The sequence below is a fragment of the Phyllostomus discolor genome, chromosome 6, assembly GCF_004126475.2.
Source record: "Phyllostomus discolor isolate MPI-MPIP mPhyDis1 chromosome 6, mPhyDis1.pri.v3, whole genome shotgun sequence".
Classification (NCBI taxonomy): Eukaryota; Metazoa; Chordata; class Mammalia; order Chiroptera; family Phyllostomidae; genus Phyllostomus; species Phyllostomus discolor.
In genome coordinates, this window is record NC_040908.2 from 132436078 (window position 1) to 132463683 (window position 27606).

General features: G+C 45.1%; 1 protein-coding gene across 1 annotated transcript in view; it reads left to right on the forward strand.

Moving 5' to 3' along the window:
* SPON1 (spondin 1) overlaps window positions 1–27606 on the forward strand; it is a 268644-nt gene that overhangs the window by 217838 nt on the left and 23200 nt on the right. The window contains exon 7 of the mRNA XM_028517009.2: window positions 26274–26338. Coding sequence (XP_028372810.1) covers window positions 26274–26338 — 65 coding nt within the window. The remainder of the gene's footprint in view (window positions 1–26273; window positions 26339–27606) is intronic.

A 27606-nucleotide genomic window follows, 5' to 3' on the forward strand; every position in this document is an offset into this window, starting at 1 on the left:
TTTGGTGTATCCTCTAAAGTAAAAAATGTATTATAAAACTGCCCCCTATTCATATCAGATTGTAGCCTAGATGAAGGAAGAAGATGCAGACAGAAGGGAGTGGTCTGTGTGGCCTCTAGAAAGATGGTGGGCAAAGAGAGGAGTTTGTGAAGAAGGTTTTCTGTCCAGTCTAGGAGAGAGGCTCCACGGCCAGCAGGCACAGTGTTTTGACCTACAGGCCTGTCATTTAACTTTAATACTGGCCCTGTATTAAAGTCTATCCCTGTAATGGAGGTAAATACATCTGATAGCTCCATGAATGTGTCCATTAAAATGATTCAGCTACACCCCTTTGCTTCAACTCTGGGCTTCCCAGGCAATATTCGGTTCAGATTATGGCTTCTCCAAAAGGTGTTCTCACACATGTAGGCTATGCTACACAGCACTCATGGGTTTTTATAAAATCCACTTGACTTTCCTATTTCTCACTGTTGAGCATGTCCGAGTTCCTCTGGTGGACCCCCTCTGCACACACCATCAAAATCAAAGTCTTAGATCAGGAAAGGAGAGGAATATACTGGTCCAGCCAACATCCTAGATGACAAAGCTCTTGAATTCAGCTGGGATGATGATTTATCTTCCCTATCTCTGTCTTCTGAGGGCCGGTATTAAAGTTAAATGACAATATTAGTCTCTTTCTTTCTCTTTTTTTTTTTTACTAAGGTGAATTGTTAGGCTGTTTTAAGCACTCCTTTGAAGTAATTTTCTTCCAAAATTTTCTAATTTTTGTGCATTATATATTTGAAAGGGATTTCAGATTGCCTGGTGATAGAAAATGAAAACATACAAACTATACACTCCAACCTTAAAAACATCTATAATACATCACCATAAAATATAATTAGAAATCCATTCCAACATCACATTACAAATCTATGACTTAAAGGTAGTTTCTGTCATTTGAATATGGTGGTGAGCTGATGGCTGAATTGGATTCTTAAGATAAAAGCAATTCATCCTGCATTAGGAGTTATTACCTTAATTGAATAATGTCTGGATAATGCCAGTAGTTAATGTTATTATCCATTATCTTGGTGATTTCACCCCCCTGTTTCCAGAGAAAATATAGCCCATTAAATGGATGGTAGGATTAAAACAGAAAAAAGCTGCAAGCTTTTCATGCCTTGTTATGCCAAGGTCAGGAGAGAAGAATGGCCCTGACCTTGAAATAGGACAGAGGACCTGGCCTGGGCTAAATGCTTAAAAGAATTGCAAAGGAAGTGCTGTCAGTTACTCCAGAGTGCCTTGGGTTTCCTCAACAGTATATCTCTCTGAAAATTAGCACCCATTAATTAATTCATTTATCCTTTTACCCATTCATTCCTTCAACCAACTTATTCATTCAACCAACATATTTTGTGCACCTTCATTAAACAAACTATCAATGGTGCCAGACCATGGAGAAACAAAGATAAGTTAGTCAAGGAGGGAAAGGCAAGGCTTATGGAGAATTTACTATATCTCAGACAATATAGTGGGAGCTTCCAAAAATATCTGGTTTATTCTTCCCTACAACTCATATGGTAGGTAGCATTACTGTACCTATTTTAAGCGTGAAGAAACTGAATTTCAGACAGGTGAAATGGCTTGCCCATGGCCTCTTAGCTACTAAAAAAAAATGAGAATCTAAACTTAGTTTATCTTATTTCAAGACCTTGGTTATTTCCACTACAACTGGAATTGGACTTAGGACATAGATACATTTTTAAAATTATAATCCAATATGATAAATGATATACAATAAATGGAGCAAGACAGCTGCACTGGGGGAATCTACATATCCATTCTGGGTGGACTCACTGACATTTTTGGCAGGGGAAAATGTCTAGATGGTTCTCATGTCTCTTCCAAAACTTCTTTACATCCCAAAGCCTGTCACATAGCATCGTCTCCACCTCCTTCTTACCAAAAATCCAGTCTATATGCTCCCAATCTCTCAAGTGAAAATCATTTGTTTCCCCAGATTCAACATGACTCAACACAAGAGAAGGGATGAGGCTCCATTTCATTTCCATCACCTCCTCACACTTCATTTTATGGAAGGAACTATGCTCCCTTGAGACTCCTCACACCCAACCAAACTAGCCTCTGTCCTGGTCTCTGCCACCTTCCAACCTTCTGGTCACTCTGAGTCCTCATTTGCATATGTTGGGGTAGCATATTCTATTACCCTTCACCAGCCACTGGATCTTATCTGGATCACAAAATAACCAATACCGATAATAAGAGTTAAAGACTGAAGAAAAAAAAAGATGAGGGAGTCTAGCTCCCTCCTGCACCACTGAGGATCAGCAGTTACTTACAAATGATGGGCTTTCATCTGGCTCCAGGCTGGCAAGGGATCTGGTGGAAAAGAATTCTTTCTGAGTTTCATGTTCCTTATTCCTCTAAGCCACTTCTGGCTGGGACACTATAAGCAAATCAAGTTTTGATTAGTTGAAGCCTATTTGAAGGCTCTAGGAAATGCTGCTTGTTCATTCATTTATTAAACAAACATTGTCTCCCTTGTGCCAAATCCTATGCTAGAGGAGTGGGGAGGAGGGATATAGAAATGAATATGACACAGTTGCCCCCTGGAGACACTCACAGTGGGGAAGGGGAGGGAGGAGATGCTTGATATGTAACGAAGAAACTGGGGGTCATGACTTGGGTCAACATAGGGTACCTTGGAAGCACAGGGGAGGGGCACTACCCTAAACTGGAGGCTAGAGCTGCATTCTGAAGGGCCAGGAGGCATTATCTAGATGAGAAAAGGTTAAAAGGTATCTCAGGGAGATGGTGGGGTTTATGCAAAGGTACAGAAGCGTAAAGAAAGTATATCTGGCTCAAAAAAAAGAACAACAACAACAACAACGAAACAGTAAACCATTCAGTAGGAAGGCAGACACCCTAATGACTGTGCTTTGACATCACAGGACCTTGGGCTCATATTCAGGATCCTCCACTTATTAACTGTGTGAAGGGAATGAATTGTTTGGTTTCTCTGAGCATCTTAGCTGCGTGAAGAGAATGAATCATTTGGTTTCCCTGAGGAATTTCCTCTCACTCAAATTCCCCCTTATAAAACTATAGGTACCTACCACATAGACCACACTCACTACTTAATAGCTGGTTTGGTGATAATGAAGAAGTTAAGGATGGTGGTGCGTAGATAAAGAGTATGTGTAAGCAGAGGCAGATATGAGGCTTGGAGATAGGGGGGGCCAAAGAGTGAAACCATTGTGTTCCATGCTAAAAAAAAATGGACTTTATCCCTAAAGCCAAAAGAAGAATTTCAAGAAGTGGTATGACCTGGTCAAATGTATGCTGTAAAAAGATCCCCATGAAGGTTTAGACGGGGGAGTGGGAGAATAAAATTGGAGGTGGGAACTGAGTTAAGAGGTCTATCGCACAAATACAAAGGCAGGTTTGGGGGCATTCTCTCCAGAGTGCAGATGATGGAAGATGGAAGTGGGAAGCCACTCCTATGATTTCTCCAACTTTGGGGGTGACCTTTTTTAGTCCAGGCCTGTGTACTTGCAGCAGGGCCCAGCTACACAAAGGACTAGAGAATCCAGGCTCCTGTCATCAATGGAATTAAGTTGCACTGGTGACTCCATAAATGTCACACTCAGGCACACTGAAGTGTCTGTTTTATGGCTTAAAATGTAAAAAACTACAGTGGTTATCTGTGGGTGGTGTACAGATTGTTTTTATAGTATTCTTTTTGGCCTATCTGTTTTCTAGGTGTTCTACAGTGAATACATTTTTCCACTATAAAAATGATTTTTAAAAAACAAAACTAAAAAAAATTACAACAAAACTAGAGAACAACTATCACTCAGAACTGCTGAAATCTGGCTGAATGGAAGTCCTACAACTAGGGAATTAAAGAAGAAATCACGCTGAGACTTGTAGGAAGGTCAGAGATGTGCAATAAAAATCAGGAGGGATATCTTGGCTGCTAAAGTCTCCCCTGAGGAGCAAGGGGTCCAAGCCCCACACCAGGCTCTCCAGCCCAAGGTTTCAGTGCCAGGAAGAGAAGTCCCCATAACTTCTGGCTGTAAAACCAATGAGGTTGAGGCTGAAGGACATGGAAGGCTTCTGGAGTCCCAGGCAGTTCCTCTTAAAGGGCCTGCATATGGATTTACTCAGAATAATGCTTTCTGAGTGCCACCACTGGAGCAGCAGCTTAAAAGGCACCAGAGATATATGGGGAGGAACTGAACTGCCTGGCATCAGGATGAGAGCTAAGGGGCAGTTTTCTCCCAGACAGAAGTGCTGGCATAAGCCGTTGTTCCTTTTCTGAGCCCTCCTCCAACAGAAACAGCAGGCAAGCACCATATCTGAGACTCCATCAACCTGGCTATCACTGCTCTCACCATCCTGGTGATTCCGTGAGGCCCTGCCCCACCCAACTTTTGGGCTCACCCAAGCTATTTTCAGTGGCTTTTCCATAGAAATGGCCTGTCCTGACTCATGCATCAGACTTTCCTAAAATATCTCAAACAAGTAGCATCTGGCCTCAGAATGCCCTGTACCTCTCACTAAGTGGCCCCAGACCTGGCACTAGTGGCAGCTGGCCTTGGCTCACAGCTTTGAAGCACCTCCAAACCCAGTACAAGTAACAGCCATCTGCAGATCACTTTGTAGCTTATGCTAGGTGGCCCCAGGCAGAGCACAGGTGGCAACTGACCTTGGCCTATACCCCCAGGGGAGGCCACAAAGCCAATACACCCAGTAGACAGCTTCAGACCACATTGAAGCATCACCACCCAACCACTTCTAGAAGCAACACCCTGAAAGGGAAGACTCAGCAGGTACCAGAACCCCACTGAAGTAAGTTCTGCTTGATGGGGTGGGCCCCCTGCACAGCTGATCATCCATAGTGATCAGAGGTTGATGGTCACAGCCAGTAGTTGCAGTTTACCAGCCTGGAGGTAAATCCCTCCCATTGATGTGCCAACAGTAATCAAGGCTCAACTACAAGAGCAGGATTACTCAGCCCACAGAGGGAGGGCACCTCTAGTGCCTAGCTTGGGTGATTGGGAAGGCTGTGCCATTGGACCCTACACAACCTTGTATTAGGCCACTCTGCCAAGCCTGGGAGACATAGCAGCTCTACCTATGGCATAGAAACAAATACGAGGAGCCTACCAAAATGAGGAAACAATGAAACATGTCCCAAATGAAAGAACAAAACAAAACCCCAAAAAGAGAACTAAACAAAATGGAGACAAGCAATTTATTAGATGCAAGGTGAAAAACACTGGTTATAAGGATACTCAGTGAACTTAGTGAGAACCTCAACAGCATAAGAAAGGACCAGTCAGAAATGAAGAATACGCTAACTGATGAAGAATAATTTACAGGGAATACAGAGTAGAGTAGATGAAGCCAGGAATCAAAACAGTGCTTTGGAATATAAGGAAGTACAAAGCACCCAATCAGAATAGCAAAAGAAAAAAATTTTAAAAAATGATGATAGTGTAAGGAGCCTCTGAGACATCTTCCAGCATACCAGCATTCACATCACAGGGGTTCCAGAAGGAGAAGAGAGAAGCAAGAAATTCAAAATCTATCTGAAAAAATATGATGATGGAAAACTTCCCTAACTTGGTAAAAGAAACAGACATAGAAGTCCAAGTCCAGGAAGTACAGAGAGTCCCAACAAGATGAACCCAAAGAGGCTTTGCTAAGACATCATAATTAAAATGGCAAAGATTAAAGACAAATAGAGAATCCTAAAAGCAGTAAGAGAAAAGCAATTAGTTATCTAAAAGGGAGCTCCCATTAGACTATCAGCCGATTTCTCAAAAGAAACTTTGCATGCCAGAAGGAAGTGGCAAGAAATATTCAAAGTGATGAAAAGCAAGGACTTACAACTGCGATTGCTCTACCCAGCAAAGCTATCACTTAGAATCGAAGGACAGATAAAGAGCTTCCCAGACAAGAAAAGCCTAAAGGGATTCATCACCACCAAACCAATATTATATGAAATGTTAAAGAGTCTTCTGGAAGAAGGAGAAGAAGGAGGAGGAGGAGGAGGAAAAGGCAAAAAGGAAAGAACAGAAGGAGAATAAATTAAAAATGTGAACAACAAAATGACAATAAATACATATTTATCAATTGAATCTAAAAAAAATAAACAAACAAGCAAAACAGAAACCGACTTATAGATACAGAGATCATTTTGATGGTTGCCAGATGGGAAGGAAATTGGGTGGATGGTTGGAAAAGGTGAAGGGAATGGGAAGTACAAATTGGTTGTTACAGAATAGTCATGGGGATGTAAATTATAGCAGAGAAAATATAGTGAACAATATTCTAATAACTATGTATGCTGTCAGACAGGTATGAGATTTATTGGGATGACCACTTAGTAAGTTATCTAATGTCTAATCACTGGGGTGTACACCTGAAACTAATATAATAAGGTATATCAACTAGAACTGAAAAACAAAAATGATTTAAAAATGGAAAAAAAACTTACACCTAGTTTCAATCAAAACAGCAATTCTTTCCTTACTACCTAAGTAAAGAAACGTTTGATTAAATTTCAAAAAGGAAAAAAAAATGTTGATAGGTTCCAGCTTCAAACTTCTAAGCTACTTATTTTCTCCCTTTTGCTTTCGGAGATGGTGCTGTGCCAATGAAGATAGGCTGGAGACATGTGAGCGATCTTGCGTTTTGAAAAATCATAGCCACCTTTATTGTTATAGCTGCAAACATGGATTATTTTATGATTTATATTCAGGAATCTTCAAGTGCAGGAAAATTGCCCAAGAGTTAGAGATGATTGGATTACTGGTATTGTCTTCTTCAGGACAATAAAATATCTCATCCGAGGGAAGCCCAAGTGACAACAACAGTTTCACACTCAGCCTGGGTTGTACGTGGGAGGAATTGAAGGTGAGCCTTGGGGGAAGTTTAGTGAAGTTCAATGGGAACCAGACAGGGGTCTAAGAAACAAGCTTTTTCAGCAGCGTGCCCCAAAACATTGAGTCAGCATGCCCAAATCCAGCATTCATGAAATCTCCTTAGATATACATTTTATGCTTTATTAGGCCATCTTCTTAAGAGGTGGAATCTTGATTAAAATTTTCAATTTGTTTTTTTAAACAGTAATAATAATGATGAGAATAGTTCACATAGGTTTATGGTTAATAAGGTGTTCAACATTTAATCCTCACCACAACCCCATGAGTTATGTTTAGTCCCAGTTTAGACAGGGGGAAAGTGAGTCTCAGAAAAGCTGACTGACAGACCTGAGGTCACCCAGCTAGAAAGGGGAGAGGCCAGGATTCAGACCAGCTCTGCCGACTCTAACAACTACGACCTTTTCACTCTCCCTGCTTACGACTAGTCTTTTTTGTTTTGCTGTTTTCACTAAACTCACTAATTCAAAGGTGAGTAAGGCCTATAGCAATTGTATTAGTTCCTATTACTGTTATAGCAAGTTACCACAAATTTAGTGGCTTAAGAAAATACAAATTTATTTTCTTACAGTTCTAGAGGTCAGAATTCCAAAATGAGCTTTACGGGGCTAAAACCAAGGTGTTGGCCGGACCGATTCCTTCAGGAAGCTCCAGGCTGCTTTTCTCTTCTTCCAGAATGTGGCTGGTGGCATTCCTTGGCTTGTGCCCACATCACTCCAATCTCTGCCACCACCCTCAATGGCCTTCTCTGTAGTCAAATGCCCCAGTGCTTCCCTGTAATAAAGACACTTACCCTTAGGGCCCATCCAGGTAATCCAGAATAATCTCCCTCTCTCAAGATCCTTAACTTAATCACACCTGCAAAGTTCTAATGAACATACAAATTCACATTCACAGGTTCTAGGCATTAGAACATGGATATATTGGGGAGCCATTATTCAGCCACAGGAATATTTATTTCATGCACTGAGTGGTCCTTAAATGTAAAATTCTCTGAATGTAAATTTAGGCCATAGCTCTTCTTAGTTTTCTATTTTTAACCTTTCACTTTTGAGGGCCTTGGGGCTTTAGTGCATGCTTGCTTGCTAGCTTTTAAGCAAATTTAGCTCTTAACTCTTGTTGGAAGTAACTTTCCTAAAAGCTGACGACAGAGGAGGTCTTCCAGGTCAGGAAAGCGCTTGCAGAGAGGTGCATTTTCTGCTGTGAGGCCTCTCCTGCCTGCTGCCTTTATTGATCACCTACTATGTGTCAGGAACTGTGCAAGCATGCTACATTCATTCATAGTTCATTTAGTTCACTTATTTCTTCCTTTTTATTGTATTTTTTCCATGACCATTTATCCCCCTCATCCCCTCTTGCACACCCAAAGGCCCCCTTCCCCCCACAGTTACCACACTGTTGTCCATGTCCATGAGCTCTTTTTCTTTTTTGCTCAATCCCTCCACCCTCTAACCACTACTCCCACCCACCGCCCCAAGCTGTCAGCCTGCTCTCTATTTAAATTTGTCAACAAGCCCATAAGATAAATATCATTATCCCCATTGTACTGATGAAAAAATCAAGGCTCAGAGTTAATATGTCCAAGGTGACACAATTAAGCCACAGAGCCTCCAAAACCCAAGTTCTTAATGCCATGCTGTTGCAGTTGGATAATTCTCAAACCTGAGTAATGTATAGACTTCTTTTGCAGGTCAAGTATAAGCTCACAAACCCCCAGGGTTGAATTAGAAATGCATTTACCATATTAGTATTTAAATATGTGCAAAGATAACAACATATTAACTCCTCATTCTTATAGCTCTCATATGACTATAAAAGCAAAATAGCAATAATAATAATACAAACAAAACTAAACTCCTTTTAAAGTGCTAATTAATAGCATTGTTTCAATGTGGTGGGTGATGCTTGTTGCTGAAATTAAGTCACTGCTCACAATCTACATGCCATGCTGCCTGCCCAGACCCAGGTCCTTTGGAGCTTGGCACACCTGTATACCAGGGTCCTTGGGCCCAAGTCACCTCTCCCACTACTCCCAGCCATTGACATCACACATATCAGTTGGGCCTTACCTGGTAAGAATGCCACTGATTTGTTAACACTGCCTCTCTTTTTTTTCCCCCAGTAACTGTAGCCAGTGGATTCTCTGGGAAGCAGACTGAGTCAAAATCAGCATGCAGGAAGATATCAGGGAGTGCTCTTGGGACCCACACACCTGTGAAAAGGAGGGAGCTGAAGTAGAAACCGGCGGAGGGAGAGGTTGAGCTGGGCTGAAGGCCCAAAGAAGGCCTCTGCCAATCCACTGGGCAGGGGTGGCTCTTCAGGGTTGCCCTGACTTGGGGTCAAGGAGTCCCCTTTGGGCCTCTGGAAGGAGGCAGTTTCATCCAGTCAACACAATTCCCCAAAAGAACTGACAGCTAAGGGCTAGAGCGATCTGGGCAGAGTCACAGGGTCCACCACACTAGCCCCCAATAAAGCTGTGCACAGTGGCAGTAGAATGAAAACACAAATGTGTCCTGGCCACTGAAATGGCCCAGCGGTGCCTGACTAAGTCACTTTGAGATCATTCATAGTTACTTAGTTGATTTTTTAATTCTCATAGGAATATAAAATGTTTATATTCCCTCAGAGAACTGAGGCACCAACAATGACTTCACAGACCCCTAGGGTTCCTCAGACCTTACTCTGAGAAAGGAGAACATTGGGAGTCATCTAGTCAGCTCTGCTGGGGATTACTATAAAACCCAGTGAGATCTTTCCTGTGACGCATGAAAACCTCAGAGTTTTACAAATGCTTCTTTGGGTGGCAGCCATAATAATTTCCAGGTCCTCTCCTAATTCACAAGTAACATTTGGAAATAGAAACTTCCATTTATTGAACATTCATTTAATAGATTTCATCAGGTACCAATACTATAGAACAGATGCTTTGCCAGGCACCTTTTGGTAGGAAAGAAACATTAAGTGAACAAATAATCATGCAAATGATAATGCAACGTGATTGAGGTCATGGGAAAGGCTGGTTCAAGAGTGTGGGGCCATTGTGAAGGAATTACCAGGGGCAGGGAGGAGGGGAAATGGGAGGATGTTGGGCGGAGGGTACAGAGTTTCAGTTACGCAGGGTGAGCAAGTCTGGAGATCTGATGCACAGCAGGATGAGTATAGTTGATAATGCTGTATGGTACACAGGAAATTTCCTCAGAGCAGATTTCACCACACACAAAGAAAGTCAACTATGTAAGGAGATCAATATGTTAACTAGCTTGGCTGCAGTAATCATTTTACTAGTACATGTATATCAAAAATCATGTTGTATCCCTTAAATACAGTAGCCCCCCTTCCCATCCTTCATTTCACTTTCTGCAGTTTCAATGACCCATGGTCAACCATGGTTAATTGGTCAACCAATATTAAATAGAAAATTCCAGAAATAAATAATCCATAAGTCTTCTGTTGCATGGCATTCTGAGTAGCATGAGGAAGGCTCATGCCATCCTACTCCACCCCGCCTGGGTCAGGAAGCACCCCACTGCCCAGTGTACCCACTGTGCACACTCCCCATGAGCTAGTCACTTAGTAGCCATTTGGTTTTCAGATCTACTGTCATAGTATCTCAGGACTGGGCTCACATAACCCTTATTTTACTGAATAATGGCCCCAAATTGCAAGAGTAGTGGTGCTGGCAATTCACACACCGAAGAGAAGCTGTAAAGTGCTTCCTTTAGGTGAAAATGTGAACACAGTACAATAAGATACGGGTATGAGAGAGAGAGCACATGCATATAACTTTTATTACAGTATATTGCTATAATGGTTCTATCTTATTATTGTTATTGGTTAATCTCTTACTGTGCCTAATTTATAAATGGTTTCATAAGTATATACAGGAAAAATATAGTACATATAGGGGTCAACAGTATCTGTGGTTTCAGGCATCCACTGGGGGTCTTGGAACATATCCCAAGAGGATTACCGTGGACAGCTGTATATACATTTCTATTCAAAAAAGAAGACAACAGCTTTTCAGAGAAGGGATTGCTTAAGAGGAAAGGGATAAGGGCATTCCAGGCAAAGGGACTCACAGCCTTGAGTGAACCTGGACATGACAGGTAATGGAGGAGATTCAGGCTGAAAGGTAGGTCGGCAGGAGTAGGAGATTATAGTGAAAGAGGTGGGGTGGAGAGATGAGAATATATCTAAGTGCTCATTGTTACCCTTTTTATTACCACTCACCTGCTCTTGACCTACCTTATCTCATTCAATCTTCATGAGTTATTATTGACCCACTAGAGGACACAGCCTGTAAGAGCAGGGATTGCCACCTTGTCTACTGCCCTGACCCTCCCAAAAAAGGAGCTCAGTAAACATGTGTTGTACACATGAGGAACCCTTTCAACAAGGATGAGTGACTTCCCCAAATTTACACAGCACAAAGGTGACTGAGCAGAGATTTGAACTTCAGTCCACCATACTCCACCACACTGCTCTTTAACTCCCTCCCCATGATGCCACAGTAGTAGCTAGAAGGGGGTTTTCACAGTTAGGGGAACTTCGGTTACCATGGGAAGTGGAGGGGTGTGTGTGTGTGTGTGTGTGTGTGTGATCTTAAAGTCCCTTGATTTCCCCTATTACCTCTGTGTTATCTGCAAGAGTACATGGGGGTGGGGGGGTCTCAGGAATGAGACGGGTTAAGCTCTCACAGCTTATCAAGTTGTTCTTTTGCATTTAAATAGCACCATTTAAGTAAGCAGCATTTCTGGAACCTTATTTGAAGCTAACACACTAAGCACCTTAAGGCATGCTTATTTCTCCCCCATCCAGGTCATTTAGAACTTCATTACTTAATAATTTGAAAGCTTTCTCTAGAAATCGGTGGTTGAAGGGAGATGATGACATAAAATGTTGTTATATTTAAGGACCCAGCAAAACAGGCTGACTGACACCTGGGTGAGAAGCTTCTTATGGGGAAAGAGAGGAGAGATGGAGAGCTTAGTGTACAAATGAATTCTCATTTCCTTTTAAAACTGCTTTTATTTTAAGGATAATAAAGCCTAACAGGCTTTAAAATGGTCAAGTAGAGAAGCCATCGGATGTCTCATCAACTATGCCCCTGCTCTGGTTCTTTTGCCTGTTCCTCACACCCCTGCCCTGGCTCTGAGCCCACCACCTCTAGGCATCTGCCCTGACCCCCTGCACTCACAGTGAAGGTCTCACACATGCCACTTTGGAAGCCGTCCTCACTGTCCAGTTGAGAAAACCATGGGAAACAGACCTGAAGTGCCTTTTCTTCCCATTTTTCATTAATGGCCATATAATCACATGGTTCCAAATTCAAAAGACATTTAAAGTTACACAGTGAAAAGCCTCACTTTCTTTGCTCCCTGGTTACCCAGTCCTCCCCCCGTGAGATACCCTGGAGAAACTTTACGCAAATAGACATACAAGCCCACGCAGGCACACGCACACACATTTTGTCCCTGCCATTGCTTTGCACCATGGTAGCTAGGTTATTATACACATAGATTTTTATACAAACTGTACCTTGCTTTATTGTTTTGTTTATTTTAGAGATAATCACACTAGTGATGCAGGTATCTCCTGCTTTTGGAAAGGTCGAGTTACATGTACCACTTCACGTTTACAAAAGACCCACATTAGTACCTGTTTTCTTCCGCCTTTCACTAAGCGGAAGAAAATCCAAAGAGGATTTTCATTTTTGCGAAAATAAGGTTCAGCCTTGGGTTTGCAGTGAGCCCTCATAGAGGCAGCACACACTCCAAGCAGTGAGACTGGTGCCACCAAGCTCCTTTTCCAGGAATTACACCCAATATCTCAGCATCAAGCTGTCAGAGCTTTGAACTGTCTGTGAGCATCTGTGCTCTCTCTCAGTTTATTCCGCACATCCGTTAGCAAGATGTGTCCTAAGGCAATTGCTTCTTCGCTTTATGCCATTTCACGTTATGAAAGGTTTTCACAGGAAAGCTCTGCCTTCAGATAGTGGGAGAAACCCGGATAGCTCTGTTAATGATGAACCCAAAGACCATAGAGCAATGTTTTAAAAAGAACATATATGCTTTTGTATCTCTTTTTTGCATCGCCATGTAATTTTTTGGTTAATTATTAAAGGAAGTGTATCATAAATTAAATTATATCTGAGATATATTAAATGATAAAGCAATATATGAGGTAGTTTATATAATCTATTTGTATAATAGTCTAGCTAGCATTGTATGTGAAAATGATAGGAATAATGAATGTGTGTGTAAGTATGATCTCAACTGTGTGGCAAAGACATACATGTATACAAAGGAATACACAAACTGATGATAGCCGTTGGGTAAGGATGGTAGGGTTATTTTTGTTTCTCTCTCTGTAACTTTCTATAATATGGTTCTGTTATTTTCTTTTATTTTAAAGACCCTATTTTAGAATGTGAGGTGTATTTTCATCTTGGTAGAGTGCTTTCCCGGTCCTTCTCAGATGCATTAGTACCCCTGTCTCACAGGACTCAAGTTCCTGTACCAGTGAAGCCTTCCTCAACTGCTCCATGGATAATGGCAGCATTCCTCCCCACCCAGCACTGGCCTCCCTCTTGCCCTCCCCTGCACTGTTTTCTACGGACAGTAAAGTCTGGCACACTGGAACTCTTCATTCGCAAGGAAAGCTCCCTGAGGGCAGGGACTGGTGTCCCTTTTGTCCAGGGCTCTGTCTCCAGCACCCAGAGCAGAGGCAGGCATGGAGTTGGGGCTCTGCCAATATTTGTTGGATGAGTGACTCCTTGCCAGCTGCCCCCAGCGTGCCAGCAATCACAGGCATGTGTGACTACCTTCCTCTGCCTTCCTCTCTGTCTGTCTGCACTCGCTGGAAGGCCACCCTCAGCTCTGGTCTAGATCTCAGCTCTTCTCATCTTCCCAAGGACCCCATTCCTGCAAGTGCGCCCTCTCTCTGTCCTGCAGTAGCAGTTTCTCTTTATTGGATTATCCCCTTCCACATACAAACTTACCCTAAGGGTGCTCATTTTCTGAAAAAACAGTCACATGCCCTTCCTGCTACTGCCAATTTCCTCCACTCCCCATGTAGCAACCTCCTCAGAAAGAGCTGCCTGGGCTTGTAGGGGCATCGCCTTGCCTTCCCCTCTCTTCCTAAACCTGCTGCAGCTGCATTTTCAGCAGTGACCAGCATGGCAGTGGAGGCACCAGTGAGCAGGGGGAGTTCAGGGGGACAGTGGGGGCAGTAGGAAGACAGCAAGGATTGCAGAGGGCAGTGGGGAGAGTAGGGGGAGAGTAGATGCAGCACCAGGCTCTGCAGAGGCCCTGCAGGCTGGTCTGAGTGCCCCCCTGCCTCTCTGGCTGTTCCTTCCTAGGCTGTTTACACTTCCCCATCCTCTTCTCTGTCTCCACTCACTCCCCAGGCACCATGTCCTGTGGCTTTCACTGCCACCTTCATGCTGATGACTTTCAAATTTATGTCTCAGCCTGAGTTCTCTCTTGAACGCCAGCCTCCCATCTCCACCTGCCTCCGTGATACCTCCCCATGGGGTCATCCCGAACCTCTCTTTGTTTGACCCCCCACATCCAATCCATCAGCACAGCCTGTTGCTTCTCCTTTCTTAATAATGTCTTGTATCCAACATCATCTCACCGTCTCGATTGCTCTCTCCTGGCCCAGTCCCACCTGGCCCATCTCCCCATATCCCCCTCGCCCTAGGACCCTTGCCCCCTTGCCCCCCGCCCCCAGCAGTCAGCAGGCTCATCTAAACATGGGACTTGTCATCGCCCTCCTGCTCACCACCCCCTCAACAGCCTCCCAGTGCCACAGCTCACAGGATGCCCCCGAGACCCCCTGGGAAGGCTGCCAAGGCCAGAGGCTTCCTCTGCCTTTTCATTAATTAATTGTTTAATTAACTAATCCATTATTCATCCCTTAACCATTCCCTGCATACCTCCCCCAAGCCAGGTCGGTGCTGGGGACACAGGGAGGACACAGTCCAGCCCCTGCTCTGACACTGGCTTCCAGGCTGGGAGGCATCTGTCCTCAGAGGAAGGTGGGAAGTGGGGGACAGGGAAGAGGATCGAGGACTGTCGAATGCTGTGTCTTTAAGACCACGAGAAATGAGCACGGTTGGGGGGGCTGCCCTTACAGGTTGCCTCATAGGCCCCTTCAGCCAGACCTGGTCTGGCTCATCCTCTCTGCAGGCTCCAGCCGGCTTCTCTGCAGCCCCAGCCTGTTTGAACGCAGACGGGCCCTGCTTGGCATGCTCTCTCCTGTGTGATGTCTGAATCTCGCCTGGCCTGGCACATTTCTTACTGCTCTGCTCTGCCCTCCACGCCCACACTAATGTTTTTCTAATTGCTGCAGATAGGGGAGGAGGTGCGGAGCAGGGCTGAGAGGACAGGGCCACCAGGGGCTGGTGGGATGGGAGAGACAGACATGCCCCAATGATCTGTTCAGCTTCCTGCTTAAGCTTAGAGGAGAACATCATAAAGGACACATTAAAAGCAATGAAGGACACATTAAAAATCCAGAAAATGAGGTTAAACCCGGGATTGGCAGTTTGGTCACCAAAAGATGGACTAATCGAAGCCCATGGCTAATAGAGGCACATGGAAGGATTGCCCCTCCCTCGGGCCCCAGAGTGATGCCAGTTCTCAGAGCGCTCCCCCTGCCGAGGACAGGCAGATGCAGGTGGAGGGCAGCGGGGCAGCCCAGACAGCGATGGGCCCCTTTTCTCCCGCTTCAGAAATGCCAAGATGCTTTCACAATAGTCTCTCGGGAGAATTGTTATCTATGAGCATTATGCAATTTTCCCATCAGAATTACAGGCTGTGTTTGAAAAGAAATAAAAAGAAATTGAATTTGAAATGCTTCTGTGCAACCACATCATCTTCTTGTGGATCTGTGAATGGGGTTCAGATACCTCCTCTGGCTTTGAAATAGCTGATCAGACAGGGGCTTGTGACAGCAGCTGCTTCCCAGGGGGACAAGGCACGCGATGGGCACTCCCAGCAGCCAACCCAGGTTTCCAGAGGCAGACTCAGAACCTGTGAGCTCTGACCATGGTTCCCAAAGTGACCCCTCCGTCCTGCCCCTTTCCCCTCCTTCTACTACTTGGCAGTCCCAGCAGAGTTTTCCGGCTGGCGTTCTCCTCCTGCTCTTCCAGTGCCCGCCAGCTCAACACCCAGGTCTCTTCCTGTCACTTCACACAGCCCCAGCTCCACCCTAGGCTGGTGGATGCTGGTGGGTTGGGGCTCAGAGGACACTGGCCCCTTCCTCATCACAGTCTCTCATTCATTCAACACACATCAATCGAGCACATTCCAAGTGTGGTTCTGAACACTGACAGTACAGCAGTGAGCAAAACAGACCCCTGTCTTCATGAAGCCTTTATTCAGCAGGGGAGATAGAGGACAAAAAAAGTAAATAAGCACAATACATAGTATACAGGACAGTGACAAATATTATAGAAAAAAAGATCAGCACGTAAAGCGATGGGGGGTGTGCTGGGTGTGATGGAGAAGGAAGGGACAGGGAATTGCTCTTTTGAATAGTGTGGTCAGCAAAGGCTTCTCTGAGAAGGTGACATGCGAGCAAACCCTAGAAGAGGCAAAGGGATGAGTGCTCTGACCTGGGGGCTGGGGAGTGGGCAAGCAACGCATTCCTGGCACAGGGGACAGCAAGTGCTTGTGTGCCTGGCACGTCTGACGAAAAGTAACGTGACCAGGATGGCTGAAACCAAGTGAGCAAAGGGAAGAGTCGTAAGAGATGAGGTTAATGAGGTAACGAGAACAGGGAAGATCGTGAAGGGCCAGGGCAAGGTCCCCATTTGCTGTGAGGTGTGCATCCATTGGAAGATTGTGACCAGAGGAATAGGGCTACTGGGGAGCCTGCAGAAAGGTGAGGAAGGAGGCAGAGAAATCCGCCAGGTAGCAAACGCAATAATCTAGGTGGGTGATGATGGTGGCTTGGACCAAGATGATAGCAGGCAGGTGACAAAAAGTAGTTGGCTCATAAATACAGGAGTCTAGCACAAATAACACCCTTTCGATTGCAAAATCTTTTATTACAAAAGTATAAGCATGTAATTCTGTAACATAACAATATCACACTCAAGCACACCATATGACATTTTAGGTGAAATGTTGAAATTAAAACTATAAATGATTATACCCATATTACCACCAACCCCACTTGAACAGGCCTTACTCCCGCCGGACCCTGGACAGTTCAATAGTGGAGTTGACCGCATGTGCTGATGAGTCAGATGTAAACCACGAGAAAAAGAAGCATCAAGGATGAGAAACCCGAAGGCTGGCTTTGCCATTTCATGGGAGGGGAGAACAGGAGGCCAGGTTTGGGGAGGGGAAGATCAGGAGTCTGATTTCAGCACGTTGAGTTTGAGATGCCAATAAGACATCAGAAGAAAATGTTTGACTGTAGATACACAAGTCTAGAGTTTGGAGGCCAGGCTGGGGTAGGAGACTGAGGAGGCATCAGTGTACATTTAGCTAGTGTTTTAGGGCATGGGACAAGAGGAAATCACCCAGACAATGCAAACAGAACAGAGAAGAGGACCAAAGGCTGGAATCCAGGGCGCTTCAATGGTTGGAGAAAGGTAAAGAAGGGCCAGCAAAGGAGACTGAGAAGGGCTGGCCAATGAAGTCAATGCAGATGCAGTGAGTGCCAGAGCCAGGCCAGAAGTGCTTCAGGCAGAGGGAGCGACCAGCTGTGTCAAGTGCTGCTGAAGGGTCATAGAAGCTTAGAGCTGGGCATTGACGTTTGGCAGTGGAGAGCTCACAGGTGACCGTAACCAGAGCAGCTGCAGAGGAGAGAGGTGAGTCTCAGTTACTTCCACCTGAGAAATGGGACCACCTGCCTGCTTACCTCAGAGGGTGACCATGGAGACCCCATGAGACTGTGGGCAAACTGGAAATCACCAAGAAATATAAGGTGTCTGTTTTGATTTATGACCCCATAAACCCAGAGTCTGTTGAAATGGTAGGAGGGATCACTGGACACAATTGATTGTACAGATGCTTATAGGCCCATTATCACCCCATAAAATGGCTCATTTCCTGCTGCTCATCCCCAGGACACTCACTGAGGAGTGACTTTCCACTTCCCTTCAGAGGCAGAAGCCATCAGAATGATACATTTTATGGGTGGAAGTGGGGATTCTGGGAAAGGGTAGAGGCAGAAAATGGGACCTAACACTGCTCATTAGGACCTTATCGCAGAACGTCGAGCACTGCCTCCCAGAGTGAACCTGTGACCCTGCGCCTCTGAGCAAGGGCTGCTTGGAGAGAACTGTCAGCCAGGAGCAGCCATGCTCTTGCAGGAAAAACAAGCAAAGTGGGAGAGGAATGAGAGGGAGATGGAGAGGAAGACCGGTCAGGGAAGGCGGGAAGAGCATGAGTTTTGGAGTTAGACACACTTGTATCGGAAGCATGGTTCCTGGTGGTCTTCAACAAGTCATGTGACTTCTCTGAACCTCAGTTTTCTCATCTGCAAAATGATGTCATAGTTATTCCCCAAAGGTTTTCATAAGAAATAAGCCAAGGAATGCACAAAGACGTGCAATGGGACAGAATTGTGTGTGTGCATGGGTATCATCTCATGTGCACACATGGATATCACTGCACATACACATGTGGGTATCACTAATGTGCATGCATGGGTACCACTGCATGTGCATTTAGTGTCATCAGGCTTCCTCCTCTTTAGTAACAATTTCTCCCCAACGCAAGGACACTTGTGCTCTCCCATCTTCTTTAAAACCAGGACAGCATTAACGTTAACAGTATTGTGAACATTATGATAATCTTCCAAGTGTGGCTGCAGTATTCAGTGCTCAGAGTAGGCTCAGGCATGCACAAGGCACAGATCAGGGCAGGGGGCACAAGTGCCTTGACCCCTGTACCACAGCTTACCCTCGTCCTAGCTCCCCTCTGCCTGGGTTCACAGGGCGATGGCTGTGGTCTCCAGGGTCAGACTGAGGTTTAAACTCTCGCTCTGCCATTGACTGTGTGACTAATTTGGCCAAATGAATGTTTCTGAAGATTAAAAAGTATATGCCAACCTTGAAATGTGCTGTAAAGATTAAATAAGACATTATATGAAGGTATCATAATTAGCAAGGTACCTAGCACATCAAAAACAATAGATCACTGTTGTTATTGCTGTCTCTCCCTGTTTCAGCTCCTTCTCCTGTCTAACTATGGCTTGCATCCATTCCTCTTCCTGCAGGGAGGAGGCATGTTGGATGGGCAGACTGCAAGGCTATAGGTCTGGGGCAGGACATGCTATGTTGGGGGAGCTTAGCCTCGCTGCCTCCATAAGCAAAGGGGCCTTAGAGTGAGAAACAGATGTGGTTCAGGACTGGAAGAGGAAGGCAAAAGGTCAGAATCCAGGAAAACACAAGAATGGAGGAGGAGGTGAGGAGTAAGGCAGGGAGGAGGAGACAGACGTGGACCTCTTGCTGTGGGTCTGGCTGAAATGCCCAGTGCCCTCCCACACCAGGTGTGGCTCCAGAGGGAATGGGAGGGTCAGTGTAGGGTAAGGTGGTTCAAACACCAGCCCCTGCCCTGACCCCCTCAGACTCACATTGTTGGACTCTGCTCTGCTCCGACTTTGTATCTCCTGATATCGATGTGATGTCTGCCTCCAACCAGTCCCGGCCTGTTTGCATTCCACACAAACCCTTGTTCCTCTGGATCTGACCTCAGCCCATGACCCGTTTGGGGCTGTCTGATTCCCACTTGATACCAGTAACTATGGAGCCCGAGTACAGCTGTCACCTCTTCTCAGTATGTGTATCCAAAGCCAAATGAAGGAACTCATCCCTGTGAAGATGGACATGAGTGACCTGTAGCTTCCTTGGGGTTTTTACATTTTAATTGGCATAACTCTGGAAATTGCTAATGTTATCCAAATGAGGCATGAACTGTGAATGTCCTAAAATACTTTGTTTGAAAAGGGTCCTATGGGAGATGTTTAAAGGCTCTGAGAATTGTTGAAAGATCCTTTCTTTGCTTTAGAGACTTGTTAAAATGACTTTTCATTAAGTCCAAAGTTTGGATTGCTTACTCTGAATGTAAGTCTGCCATTCTTCGAAATGCAAAATGCCTAATGCCCCCGTGGCCCCATACAGGGCTCACCAAGTTGCATAAACCTCCCATCATTTGCTCCCAGGGTTTCTCGGCTCTCCTGGGCTTTGTTAGTTCATAGATGCAACCATGTGCTCCACTTTCTGTGCTCAAGCAGTGCAAATCAATTCTAATACCAGCCCGGCCTGAATGTAAGAATAAGAATAGTAGCTAATATATATATTTTTAAATCCTCACCCAAGGATAGGGGTTCTTTCTTTCTTTCTTTCTTTCTTTCTTTCTTTCTTTCTTTCTTTCTTTCTTTCTTTCTTTCTTTCTCTCTTTCTTTCTCTTTCTTTCTCTCTTTCTCCCTTTCTCTCTCTCTCTCTCTCTCTCTCTCCCTCTCTCTTTCTTTCCTTCTTTCCTTCTTTTTCCTGATTTTAAAGAGGAAAGGAGTGAGAGGCAGAGGAAGAAAAACATCTATGTGAAAGAGAAACACCTATCAGCTGCCTCCCATATGCATGCCAACAAGGGATCAAACCTACAACCTAAGTATGTGCCCTGACCAGGCATCAAACCCGAAACCTTTTGGTGTATGGGACAATGCTCCAGCCAACCCAGCCACCTGGCCAGGGCTATAGTCACTAATATTTATACTGATAGAGGCACTGTATTAGCACATTACCTGAATTATATCATGTACTCCCCCAAACAATCCAGTGCAGGAGATACTCTTTTTAACCCCATCTTGCACATGAGAAAGCTAAGAGAGGTAAAGATACTTGCTGAAGGCCATAGAACTAGTAAGTGGTGAAACCAGGATTTAAACTCAGGTGTGACTCCACAGCTTGGGCTCTCAGCCAAACTATGTTCCTGCCTGCTGGGTTAGAAATGCTAAGGAGAATGATAGGAGCCAGTGAGTCCAAAGTTGTGAAGACATGGGCAGGCACATACACATTCTTGCTGGAGTATAAATTGGTGCAGACATTTGGAGGAAAAATTGGTAGGCCCTGCCAAAAATTTAAATTTGCTTTATCTTTTAATCATTCCTGGGAACCTATAACACAGGAACCCTTAGGTCTGTAAACAAAGAAATATAAACACACATGTCTATCATGCATCCTTTATGGCAACAATTAAATATCCACCAATAATGTTGGTTAAAAAAAATATTGCAGAACATCTGTGCTATGGAATTCTACACATACCCATATATCAAAAAGAATGATGTGGCTTTGCTTTTCAGAAATTTACTGATCATGCATAGCGTTTAGATATGGCCATGAACAAGCTAGACACTCTCCACTCCTGTAGGGCTCGGGTTCTACCAGAAAATTGATGCAGTAACAAAATTACTTAGCTTTAAAAATAATTTTTCTAGAATGCTCCTGCTTTCTTATTTCATTGGATAACATGAGTGAGCACAAATGAGAGACAATAAGCAGTTGATCGTGCAGATGGTGTGGAGCCACTAGATGAAACAAATTATAGCAGCAAGCTGTTCTAATGCCCCGACACGTGGACCCACCATCCTGGGAGCCTCCGCATCTCTGAAAACTACAGACAGAATTTCACCACCATAAATAAACACTAATGAAGGGTCCAAACAATTTTTGTTGAGTTATTCTGCAAAAGCTAAATCAATATGTCATTAGTTGGGACCCAAAACCAAGATTTAATTGCAGTGCAAGGTGACACTGCAGGACCTGCCGACTCGGTGGCCACTGCAGCTCCACCCATGCTAATTTTCTTCTTTTCAGTAAAGCATTTCTTACAGAGCAAAATGATTAGCATCAGGCAGTATCTCATTTCTTGGATTCCTTTTCTATTAGTCTTGAACAGGCTTACCATAATTGGAAGACCTTCCATACTTCAAAATCAACAAAAAGAGAGCTCTGACGCTATATCCATTGACACAGAAAGTTTCCCATGGTGTAATATTAGGGGAAAATGTAAAAATCATGGTGCAAATAATATGCACAGTATAAGGAGCTGTGTCTGACGCATGTGCAAATGCAGAGTTGCATCTGCAGAGTCGAAGGCCTGGAGGGAGGCACACCAAAACGCGACATTCTGGAGAAGAAGGCAGAAGGCAGGGCATGCGCTGAGGCAGGAAGTGCTCAACATTTACATTGCATGCTTCTGTGCTGCTAACTTTGTCTACAATAAGCATGGAGTATTCTGGAATTAAAAGTCAAAAAAGTATACCAGGAATTTCAAAATGACCATGGAAGTTGTGGGAAGCCGCTGAAGGGTTAGGCAAGGAGTGGATCAGTCAGATTTGCAGCAATGTGGAGGGTGCAGGAGACTCAGAGACCAGTGAGGAGACTGTGGAAGGATTCAAGAGATGTTAAGGCTGTGAACACAGTGGATGTTGGGGCCTCATCACTGTGAAGGGGCGGGAGGTGGAGGAATGCTGGTGACGCCTGGTATCTACTTCAGGCAGTAGGTGGATGTGCCTATACCCACATGAGGCCACGGGAGGAGGAGCAGGTTCTGGGTCAAAGAGTTTACCATGGGACAGGGGACACATGAGATGTCACCAACAACCTAGGTGTTGGGAGACCCAGTGCTGGCATTTGGGAGATAGGTCAGGTCTCACATGTGACTTCATGATAAGCAGCTTCTTTCAGTTATTCAATAGATATTTATAAGGAATAAATCAGGGAGACATTCTCAACAGATAAAAATGTCTCTCATGAGAAGTGTAAACCTCTCAGCACTTAGAAATGCTCTTTGAAAACATGTGAATGTGGGGTGTTTGTGCATCCAATGATTCTTTTTTTTAATATATTTTATTGATTATGCTATTACAGTTGTCCCATTTTCCCCCTTCACTCCCCTCCGCCCTGCACACCCTCTCCCACCCACATTCCCCCCTTTAGTTCATGTCCATGTGTCATACTTATAAGTTCTTTAGCTTCTACATTTCCCATACTATTCTTGCCCTCCCCCTGTCTATTTTCTATCTACCATCTATGCTACTTATTCTCTGTACCTTTTCTTCCCTCTCTCCTCCTCCCACTCCCCTGTTGCTAACCCTCCATGTGATCTCCATTTCTGTGGTTCTGTTCCTGTTCTAGTTGTTTGCTTAGTTTGTTTTTGTTGTTGTTTTAGGTGTGGTTGTTAATAATTGTGAGTTTGTTGTCATTTTACTGTTCATAGGTTTTGATCTTCTTTTTCTTAGATAAGTCCCTTTAACATTTCATATAATAAGGGCTTGGTGATGATGAACTCCTTTAACTTGACCTTATCTGAGAAGCACTTCACCTGCCCTTCCATTCTAAATGAAAGCTTTGCTGGATAGAGCAATCTTGGATATAGGTCCTCACCTTTCATGACTTGGAATGCTTCTTTCCAGCCCCTTCTTGCCTTCAAGGTCTCTTTTGAGAAATCAACTGACAGTCTGATGGGAACTCCTTTGCAGGTGACTGTCCCCTTATCTCTTGCTGCTTCTAGGATTCTCTCCTTCATTTTCATCTCGGCTAATGTAATTATGGTGTGCCTTGGTGTGTTCCTCCTTGGGTCCAACTTCTTTGGGACTCTCTGAGCTTCCTGGACTTCCTGGAAGTCTATTTCCTTTGTCAGATTGGGAAAGTTCTCCTTTATTATTTGTTAAAATAAGTTTTCCACTTGTTGCTCTTCCTGTTCCCCTTCTGGTACCCCTATAATTCAGATGTTGGAACATTTAAAGGTGTCCTGGAGGTTCCTAAGCCTCTCCTCATTTTTTTGAATTCTTGTTTCTTCCTTTTTTTCTGTTTGGTTGTGTCTTTCTTCCTTCTGGTCCACTCCATTGATTTGAGTCCAGTTTCCTTCCTATCACTATTGGTTCCCTGTGCGTTTTCCTTTATTTCTCTTAGTGTAGCGTTCATTTTTTCATCTAATTTGAAACCAAATTCAACCAATTCTGTGAGCTTCCTGATCACCAGTGTTTTGAACTGTGCATCTGATAGGTTGGCTATCTCTTTGTCGCTTAGTTGTATTTGTTCTGGAGCTTTGATCTGTTCCTTCATTTGGGCCATTTATTTTTTGTCTTGAAGCACCTGTTACATAGTAAGGGGTGGAGCCTTAGGTGTTCACCAGGGCGGGGCAACCCACAAGGCTGCGTTGTGATGCTATTTGTGGGGGAGGGGTCCAAGGGTCTGCTCTCTGCTGGATTTCAGTCCCTTCCACTGCTTCCCCCAAGCAAACTGGGCCCTTCTGATGCTGATTCCTGGGTGGGTGGGCTTGTGTATGTTCTAGGACCCTGTGGGTCTCTCTAACAAACTCTCCTGTGAGGCTGGGAGTCTCTCCTGGCACCTCAACCCCCACAGGTGTTTTCAATCAGTGTTTTGAGGCTTTATTTCCCCTCGCTGGAGCCCTGGTTGCATAGTCTATCTCACTCCCATTTCACCTGGGTTATCTGTGTGCAAATGTGGGACCGTGGGGTCCGCCAACCACCTTGTGTGCCACGCCACTCCACAGTCCACCTCCTGCACACCTGGGTCTGCCAGCCACTGCCTTTTTTGCCACAACCCCTCTCCACTCGGCAGCCCAACTCCACCCCTCCTACCAGTCTGGATGAATGTGTCTATTTTAACTCCTTGGTTGTCCGACTTCCATACAGTTCAATTTTCTGTCAGTACTGGTTTTTTTTCGTTTCTAAATTGTTATTGTCCTTATTTTGGTTGCGTGAGGAGGCACAGTGTGTCTACCTATGAATCACTGGAGATCAGAAGTCCTGATCTCCAGTGATTCTTTACTCTGATGAAAAGAGGGAAGCCTGAGTCCTGGTCAGATGGTTCAGTTGGTTAGAACATCATCCTGATGAGCTAGGGTTGAGGGTTCAATCCCTGCTCAGGGTGCATGCTGGAGTCAACCAATGAATGCATATGTGAGTAGAACAACAAATCAATGTTTCTCTCTTTCTCTCTCTCAAATTAATAAATTAAAATAATGTTTTTTAAAGAGCGAAACCTGAGCTCAGAAAGAGGCTGCAAGTTTCTTCTTGGGCTGGAGGGAGGGGCTCTTCCCTATGGGCCACACTTCTGCCCTTCACCCCACCAGGACCATCTGTAACACCCAGGCCAAGCTGGATTCAGCTGATCTCCCTTCCTCTCAAAGGCTTACCACCCACCGACGAGGTGCTCCAGACCAGCAGGTCTTTGATAATCTTTGGGCCTGACCCTGGAGACACTGCTGACCTCCTTCCTTCCAGTCTCCTCAAGGCCGTGGGATTTTCTGGGCAAGGTACCCAGCTAAGGAGAAATCCACCAGTTCATTCCAAATATGATTTTCTAGGCACCCACAGCCAGGCATGGCTCTAAGAACTGGGGCAGAGCTGTGAACCGTCCAAGCATGCCTCTGCCCTCCTGCAACTTGGGGACCTATTTAGTCAGCAGCAAAGCTCTTCCTTCCACAGCCAGTGACAGTCTGGACTTCTGTATGCATAGCAGGCAGCAGTGCCTGAGCACTGTAGAGCCCAGGCCAGCAGGAGGGGAGATAGAATGTGATACCCCTCACTCCCAGTGTGTAATTGAAAATAAGAACACAAATAAACCTCATATTTAACAAAAATCAGCAAAGTTCTCATTTTTCCCTACAATGATGACTTCATGCTTTCCTTCAAAGTATTCATTGTCAGATTCTTTGTCAAAAAATTATTTTAGGTCCCACACCCTAAGGGTGGTCTACACACTGTCCAAAGCAAAATAGACTGTAGAGGCATGAGTGGCACGGGGTGTGGCCCCGGCTTGGTGCTGGCCTCCTCATCTAAAGGATTCTGATCTGGCGCATGAGTCTCAACAGCAGGAAATGCCTCAGGGGTGACGATCCTGGGGGGCAGTGTGGGCTCCCACTCCAGCGTGGCCTGGGGCAGGCCCCAGTCTGGGTCTGGACTTGGAGCACACAATGTTCCCTCAGGTTAGACACATAAGGAAGTCTGGCTGTCCAGGCAGAGTCCAGGGCAGAGTCTGGCTCCAGGGGCAACGGGACGGGCTGAGCTGGAAACCAAAGGTGTGGCTCAGTCGACCCATCAGTATCCAGCATGCACCAGGCACACTGAGCACTCAGCCCACCTCCTGGGATTGCGTAGGCCTCAGGGCTTCCCCACCCTGGAGCTGGATGGTTCCCACACCTGGGCAGGTAGAGCCTCCATAGCAGGTAAGTGAGTGGGGGTAGACAGTGTGACCCTGTCAAAACCCTCTTGCTCCCCTGAGCCCAGCTCTCCTCACTAAATATCTGTGGTTCTTTTTTGCAGAGTGATGAGGTCCTCACCGTAATCAAAGCCAAAGCTCAGTGGCCAGCCTGGCAGCCTCTCAACGTGTAAGTAGCAAACAGACCCTGGCTCTTCGCTCTCCCTATCCCAGCCGTGAACTTGAAGCCACTCACCTAATGGCCACAGCATGCCAGTTAGCTCATTAAAGTCATTAATACCTGTTAGATGGACACACAGGCCAGGTGCATGCCCATGTGTGGAGTGTCACCAGTGCCCCTATCCTCTCAGGATGCAGTCTTGGTCTCTGTTGCCCCGATAGCTCTAACACTGCAGAGGATCCAGCTCAGAACATGGATTCACCAGTATGTATTCACTCATGCTCTCAGCCACAACAAGCTGAAATATACTTGCTCTCCAAGCTCACAGGTATACTCACTCCAAGCAAATATGCCTCACAGGAAGTCAGGTTTACTCCAGGTTCCATTCTCAGTCTCCATCTCTTCTGTCTACTCCATCTCTTTGAGATCTCATCCTACCATGCATTTTGGTAAATAGGGGTATGCTAATGGCTCCCCAAACTACCACTTCCCCAGGCAGGTATGTAGGTGGGTGATGGATAAATCCATCCATCAATTTCCTGTGCACCTCCGTAGATGTCCCACATGGACCTTGAACTCATCATACCCAAAATGGAGCCCATCACTAAGTCATATTGGTTCTGCCTTCTTAGTGTCTCCCAAATCACTCCTTACCTGGCCATTCTGCTGCCATTAATTCAAGCCATCATCTTTTCTCACCTAGACTACTTCGATTCTTCCCTCTTCCATGGGCTCCTCTGTCTGATCCTTCATCCGGGGTTATCAGAGTGATCTTCTAAGAACCCAAATCTGATTCCCTGCCTTAGAATCCCTCCATGACTTCCCTGCATCTCCAGGATGCAGCCTGCACTCCTCAATTCCCTCGTGAGGACACAGTGAGCATGACACTCTTCAGCCCCTGTCTCCTGTTCCTCAGGGTTCATGTCTGGCCACCTCCTACTCTGTACCTCCCTGTACTACCCTGATTCCCATGCAGTTCCTTGAACAAGCCTGGATTTTATTTCTCCTTCATGGATGGCAGGTCTGGAGCAAAGTTCCCAGGCAACCACCAAAAAATGGTTTATGAAGACAGGCTTGGCTCACCTCTCTGTGGAGCCGTCTGCATACAGTAACAATAACACTGATGAAGACAGCAACAATGTGGGGAATGTATGAGATACTGCTCAGTGGGAGAAAAGGCAAACTCATATAAGCATAGGAAGGGAAGTGCAAGAAAGACTCCACAGCATAGGGCAGTAGGAGCCGAGGGAGGAGCACTCACACATGACCAGCTGATG